The 7,309-nt window shown below is 43.6% G+C and overlaps 1 protein-coding gene across 1 annotated transcript; it reads left to right on the forward strand.

The window, feature by feature from the left end:
* The first annotated feature begins 382 nt into the window (after positions 1-382).
* Positions 383-4,790, forward strand: LOC125520049 (transcription factor ILR3-like). The gene is made up of 5 exons (XM_048684841.1): positions 383-657; positions 1,872-1,934; positions 2,021-2,098; positions 2,176-2,338; positions 4,267-4,790. The coding sequence occupies exons 1-5, from the start codon at positions 533-535 to the stop codon at positions 4,558-4,560; spliced, it is 723 nt and encodes a 240-aa protein (XP_048540798.1). The 5' UTR covers positions 383-532; the 3' UTR covers positions 4,561-4,790.
* The last annotated feature ends 2,519 nt before the right edge of the window (positions 4,791-7,309 follow it).

The raw sequence follows: 7,309 nt of genomic DNA on the forward strand, positions 1-7,309 counted from the left end.
ACTTTACATCGTTAATTTAACAAGCAAAACATGTATAATGTGTAAAAAAAATCTTCAGGCATTTCATCTGACAATTCTTTTAATTTTTTCACTATTCAATTCAAAGATTAAAAAAACCTTGTGCAGGAGTAGCTCCTACCACTAGGCATGGGAATCAAATCTACCTGGTGCGGCATCCCGATGGATCTCGCCGGACCTATCAGTCGGCGCCACCGCGCCACGTTAATCCCCCCTGCACCTCACCTACTCCTATCTTTTCTTACAACCACACAGAAAAACCCGAACCTAAAACTAACCAAACAAATAAAAAAAGGCCCATCTGGGCCCACATGTCATCGCGTACAGCGCCCGCCCCAGTCTATCTCCAACACTACCTTAAAAAAAAAGTCTATCTCCAACACAAGTCGTCTAAAAATCTGCGAAAAGAAACCGAAAATAGAAACCAAGCAAAAAGGTTGGCGGAAAAGTCTCCCACCCTTACGCGGCGACGGCGGTGGCGACGCCGACGGCGAGCTAGGTTGCCGCGGCACCGATGTCTCTCCCTCCGACCGACGGCGGCGACGATTGGTTCCTCGACTGCGGCATCCTCGAGGACCTCCCGGCCGCTGCCTGCGGCGCTTTCCCGTGGGACGCATCCGTCTCCTCGTCCAATCCAAGGTCAGCCCGGCGCTCCCCGCTGCACAGCTCTTCTGGTCCAGAGATTCTTTGTCTCCAATTGATTTTAGAGACGCGATTTCATGTATTGGGTTCTACGGCTATGATTGCAGAGGATTTGTAGATTTAGGGAATCCGGCCGCGAGATGGCTGGATTTGTAGAGATTATTGCGCGCTCTCTGGGTACTTTATGCATAACTCGTCGAGGCAGCTGTTTTATCTGGATCCTAGGGCTTCCGATCAATTGTTTTTGCAAAGGCTTCTGATGGATTATTGGTCATAATAGATGTGCTGAGGTTGTTTCAGTTCGTGGAATAGATCGGTTACTGTGGGTAGGGTGGACTATTTTGGCATCTGACATGTTATTATGTTGCTGTGAGCCTGCGAGGCATGGCTGTGGAGAATAGATAGACTTATTCACGCAGGCCGAGGGGGGAATCTTCCTTCGATGCAAGGAGAGTATGATATGATGGGTTTACCTGCCATAACGATTCAGTATACCTGACTCTTGATGCACAGATATGTTAATGCTGTTTGCTTGGAAATGGACGAACCTGGATTGTTTTTGTATCAGGATGACTTCCAATTCTGGGTGGGGGGTCGGGGTCAAATCTAGAGTTCTGTACAAGTATGGTAATGTATAGACTAAGAGTTTCTAATTTGTGCAGTAAGACAGTAGGACCAGTTTGCTGAGTAGGTTATATAGCACATATTACATACAGAAAATAGACCAAGATACACAATTATACAATAGCTGGATTTGGGTAGATTTTCTTTGGGGTCATCTAGATGTTCTTTGCTGCATCAGTATCCATTTTATAATTGCAAAAACTTCGATGCAATGACTTATTTGTGATTGCGTGGAGATTGTGATACAATCCTCATTTCTGATGAAGAACTCCATCTTCCCATACATAAACTAAATTGTTTCTGACAAAGAATTCCATCTTCCCATACGTAAACTAAATTGTACCAAACGAATCTGGTTCGTCTTTTAAGAATGATTAGTTCCGTTTGACATTATGCGGAATAAGATCATTTGGACTTTTGCGGTTGTTCAGTTAAGTATAAATAACTATGAAGTTAATTTAAGTTCATATACCAAGGGGTCTAAGCTTTAATTTCCTTATTTAAGCATCTGTCTGTTGAGTACTATCATATTTTTATTATACTACTTGCTCGTTCCTTTGAGTTACTTTCCCTCTTTATTTTTACAGTGCGGAAGTAGGCAGCCATGTGAACAAGTTAGATCTCCCCAAGGATTCCGGCAGCAATAAACGGTAAGGCAGCTGTTTTAATTTACAGTAGATCATGCTTATTAGACCATTGATCACGAGATCTGTAATTGGGAATCTATTGCTTGCAGCTTAAGGTCAGAGCCCTGTGGTAGGCCGACATCTAAGGCTTGTAGGGAAAAAGTGAGAAGAGACAAGCTGAATGACAGGTACATCACACGTTAAGTTTGCTAGTTCTAGATGGAAGAGTTCTCCTTAGATTTTCAATAACTCTTACTATTGATAGGTTCCTTGAATTGGGTACTACATTGGATCCTGGTAAGCCAGTAAAAGCTGACAAAGCTGCTATCCTAAGTGATGCGACTCGCATGGTTACTCAGCTTCGTGCTGAAGCGCAGCAGCTAAAGGATACTAATGGAAGTCTAGAAGACAAGATTAAAGAGTTGAAGGTGAGGCAACCTTACTTGGGCTCAGTTTGTGGTTGCTGAACTGTGCCGTGCTGAACTTCTTCTATAATCTGCTGTAGAAAAATACACACAAAAGCAAGGAAAAGTTGGTTAGCCAAACGCAAAAATAGGGGAAAACTAGTTGGAGAAGTTAGATTATCATAATCCACCTCAATCCGAAAGGCAGCCTTACACACACAATCTTCTACAATCGAAATGCGTATGAATATTGAGCTTTTTAATATCTGTTAACATGAAGACCACACATTGTATTTTCTTGAGAAGAAAACATCATTTCTAGGGGACTTGCGTTAAGAGCTATTCCCCCCGTAAAGAAATATCAGAGCGTTTATAGATCACTAAAGTAGTGATCTAAACGCTCTTATATTTCTTTACAGAGGGAGTATTTCTCTGTCCCGCTGATCTGTCCAGTATTTTTTTAGTGTTAAGTCTGGTAAATTGTTATCCGATCATATTCCAAGCCTTTGCTATATGCGCATGTGGTTTATGCCTATGTATGCCATTCTAGTTTGGCTCATGGAACACATTTCTGGTTACCATTCACTAATGTAGTTGTTCCCACGATACTACTCCCTTTGTAACAAAATATAGGACGTTTTTTGTAGCCAACTACACCAAAAACGTCTTATATTTCGTCACCGAGGGAGTAGAAGATATTTGGTTCATGAGCAGTGGCGCAAATGTAAACGTGATCAAGTTACACTGTCACTGTAAACAGTATGGGTGAAAATTGAAACTTGTTTGATTACTATGAACTGTAACATTAACCGATTACAGTTCTAGGAAAGATCATTCAACGGTTTTCTGGCGGTGGCCGACGGTGGCGCTCCACGTGACCTTGCCGGTGCATGCTCCAGCCAGCAGGGTAGATGCAATCATGAAAGCCTAACTGGCGGGCGGACTGGCCTTTGTAGCCAGCAAGCCGCCATGCATAGCGCTTGAGCGACGAGCGAGCGTGAGCTCAACCACGAGGCAGCGAGGCACTAGCTGCCTTCCCCTTTGGTTCCGACGTTAGAGCAACTGAAGTGCAGTATGGCCCCAATCCCTGGCAGCCGGTGACAGCAGCCACCCACTCCCAGCCGCTGGCCACATGATAACCCACCCCAACATGCTCTGGTGTGGCCAGCCGTGCAGGCGTGCTGCTGCAGGATGGCAGACGACAGCGCCGACTTGGGCTCCCGTTGTGCTTCCTTGACTTCTTCTCCCATGCGGTCATGATGTGCAACATCTGGTGATCCGGTCATGGCTTTCACGCCTCCGACACCGTATTCCTCCACACTCGTCCGCCTACACCTCCTAGCCTGCAGATGGCCATTGTTTTCACTAGGCGGGGATCGCCGCGGGGGCAGCCACCCGCCGAGATCAGGGACGGGAAAATTGGCCCAGATGTTGTAGGCGTGGGTAGGGATCCGGGTGCATGAAGGCAGCAGCACTCTACACGGAGAGGAACACGAAGAAGAAAGCACTATGGGGAAAAACAAGGCTCACGCGAGAATGTAACGTTTTCCGATACCCCCAAACATTCGGCGTAATCAGTTTTGTAGTGGGCTGGATGTGATGCCTTGGTATCCAATTACGGACTGATCAAACCAAACAGAATCTATTGTTATCTGCTCCCAACGTTAATTGATTACATTACAATTCAACCAACCAAACACGTCCCTAATGTTATGGCCAGGAAATAATAAATCAGTAGTCAGATTGAGCTGACCACAAACCGCATAGCTGGTTACTTATTTGGTATACTGCATATTGTTGTGGAGCACAGTGCATATGTTGTTCAGGCAAGTCATTTTTTATTATGATAAATGAACTTTCTGTGAAATTCATGCTATGGCCCAAGTGACTGATCTGTATTGCGTCTGTAATGATGTAGTATATTCCATGACCATTTTTCCTGTAAATTCCAGGCAGAGAAGGATGAACTTCGTGATGAGAAGCAGAAGCTGAAACTAGAGAAAGAGACATTAGAGCACCAGATGAAACTTTTGACAGCAACTCCAGCCTATATGCCTCATCCTACTATGATGCCCTCCCCGTTCGCTCAGGCTCCGATGGCTCCCTTCCATGCACAGGCACAAGCTCTAGGACAGAAACTGATGATGCCCTTTGTTGGTTACCCAGGATATCCGATGTGGCAGTTGATGCCGCCCTCTGAAGTCGACACCTCAAAGGACAGCGAAGCATGCCCGCCTGTTGCGTGATATGCTTGGACCGCTTAAATCGCATGAACTCATGGTAACCTAAAACAGCATAGTTGTTTGATCCATTGGTTGCGCATAGTCTCTCTGATTCAGATTAACTATTGTTCTCATGCGGTAGTTTTTGTTGATGAGGAGAATGCTGGCATTTGTGCGCTCTATAGAGTCTACTACCCTTCGTCCACTGTATAATACATTTTTTCTGGAGAAAGAAAGAATGCTCGTTCTTGTTCTGATCTCTGTATAGAAACGAATAACAATTCGAATGGCATGCTTTCCTTTTCTAACTACTACTAAATTTCATTTCTTTCTGCCATGTTACAAATGAATGAACTGGTATCAGACTTGCCATAGAAGAGAAATACAAAGATATATGAAGGTAGTGTCAAAAAGAAGAGAAATACGAAGCAGCACCGGGGTATCTCCCCCCGTGGGCTCATCGTTCTTCATTCCTTAGGATCCAAGTAGTACATATCTTGCACTAAATGATTGTATTCTTTCAAAATTTATTGGCCCACGCCTGTAGCTGCCGACGGTTACAAAACATTTCCGATTGTCGAACTGTGACGATAGGCTGCTTACGGTGAACCTACATATGAAAATCATATTTTATGTTCTAAAATTTATGGAAAAACAGTCGTCAATATATATACATATAAGCTATTACTAGCAAGAGAGCCCGTCCGTTCCAACAGAAGAAAATAATACCACATGCTCCTACCCAATAGCCATGATTGAAGATCCCAATAGGTCCATGTGCATCCTATCTGTGTTGTCGTTTATCTTTTTTCCCGCCCTCGTCGATGATAGTGTAAGTGCTGACACAATCATAACGTGTTTGATGCTCAATCCTAAAATATCTCTCCTCTAGATAAAATGAGAAATCTTCTTTTTTTCTCTCTCTCTCTCTCTCGGTTTTGTGGAGGCGTGCATGCATGATTATAGTTGGTTTCTTTCGTGTCTAATCTGATTTTGTTGAGGTGTTGATTTCCAATCCGGATCTACACTCGTACGAAAGAAATGAATTGTGCGCTATTGATTAAGGTTGCACTTTAAATAGCAATTTAAAACATTTAACAACTAAAACAACATCATATTTAGATTCTACATTTTTTCTAACCAATTTTCGTATATAACATGTCAAAATTGAAGTTAAGTTTTAAAAGATGTTGGTATTTTCGCAAGCATTTGTATCTGTAAAAAAAACATCATTTTACAGATGGACATCAAGTTGATTATCCAAAAATATTAGACAGTTTTCTACAAAAAGCAAAACATCTTCCAGACTCACTTAAAACATGATTGTAGGTTGATTAAACAAAAATCAAGTGTTTTTTTTTTGCAAAAAGCGAACCATTTTCTAGTCATCTAATATAGAACCACAGATTGACTTTGTCAGGGGATTTTGTGCAAAAAAATTCGACGATTGTGTTGCAATGGGAGAAAAAATACAGACGCTGTCAAGGATATACCCCGCGGTATGACCCGGCCGGATATATGACCCGACCGGACTTGGCGTTTCATTGGCAACCCGCCGGAAGATTAGCGACTCATGTGTCTGGCGGTTCACTGGTGTGACGACTCACGAGCCTGAAGACTCATTGGTGACCCGGCGAGTGTTTCAGATGGATGACAAGGCCCAAGGCCCAGAAGGCCGGCTCATGTTATGATGGGCCGGCTTAAGAGGAAGACATAAGGAATATTCTTCTACAAGGAAGCATGACTAGGACTCCATTTGTAAATAATGTAATCCTAATCCTACTAGGACTAGTCATGTAACCCGTCCCTTCAACCTATATAAGGAGGGGCAGAGCTCCCCAAAGAGAGAGGGGTAACAAGAAACAATCTCTAAGGCTAGACACAAAGGAGAAGCCGGCTTATGTGCCGACTCTCTCATGAGCATAATGAGATCTAGCTACAAACAACATGTAGGTCTATTACCGGATGATGTTTCCCGGGGTCCGAAGCTGTCTAAATCCTTGTCCTTGTGCGTTGATCCGCCCTGCGCCTCTCATCCCGATCAACCTCTCTCAAGCTACCACAAAGATGCACTGGCCTCACGACTAAGTCCTCACACTAGGACATCTGCCGTGACAATTCCACGACAGTTGGTGCCCACCGTGGGGCTCGCGCACGGTGGTGTTGAGTTCTTGGAGGGATCTCTTTAAGAATCGAGAAGTTCGTGATGTGCTGGAGGAAAAAGAGCCGGTGCAAAAGAATATACATCGTCTCCGTGGCAAGCTGTCAGAGTGACATACGAGATTGAGATTAAAAGAATTAGGGTTTTGTGTTTTACACGCCGCCAACAGAAGATTTGTTTCGCTGAGTCCTGCAATCTGTTAGGTCAAAGTTTCCATCGAAACGGACAAAAGATTTCCGCTGTCCGATCCGCTGAGTACCGTAAATTGCTGCGGCTGGATTACAGGCTCAAGTCCCAAGGCTGCTTAGTGCTGCTAGTTCACGTGGATATACAAAGACTAGTAAGCTTGCACGTGCAACGCACGTCTCAGCTAATACATTTTTGAGAGATACATCTACTCCCAATCAAATACTACCATATGCTTATAGTTCTTGATGCTAGTGTAAGAAAATGACAACAACAAAAAACAACCAATGTAACATTCTTCAAAAGTAACAATTACAATATGGTGGCTTAAGTTCAGTTTGATCAATCTGTACACTCTATTTTTCTTTCTTCTAAAACAGCATATAGCTTTCTCAAGAGAGGACCACAAGTACGATGTACCACAGA

This window comes from Triticum urartu, chromosome 7 (assembly GCF_003073215.2).
Source record: "Triticum urartu cultivar G1812 chromosome 7, Tu2.1, whole genome shotgun sequence".
Lineage (NCBI taxonomy): Eukaryota > Viridiplantae > Streptophyta > Magnoliopsida > Poales > Poaceae > Triticum > Triticum urartu.

Bases quoted from the DNA above. Each gene is read 5' to 3' on its own strand.
- LOC125520049 (XM_048684841.1), top strand. From the start codon at position 533: ATGTCTCTCCCTCCGACCGACGGCGGCGACGATTGGTTCCTCGACTGC. The intron at 658-1,871 runs GTCAGCCCGGCG...TTATTTTTACAG, and splicing joins GTCTCCTCGTCCAATCCAAG to TGCGGAAGTAGGCAGCCATG. The intron at 1,935-2,020 runs GTAAGGCAGCTG...TATTGCTTGCAG, and splicing joins GATTCCGGCAGCAATAAACG to CTTAAGGTCAGAGCCCTGTG.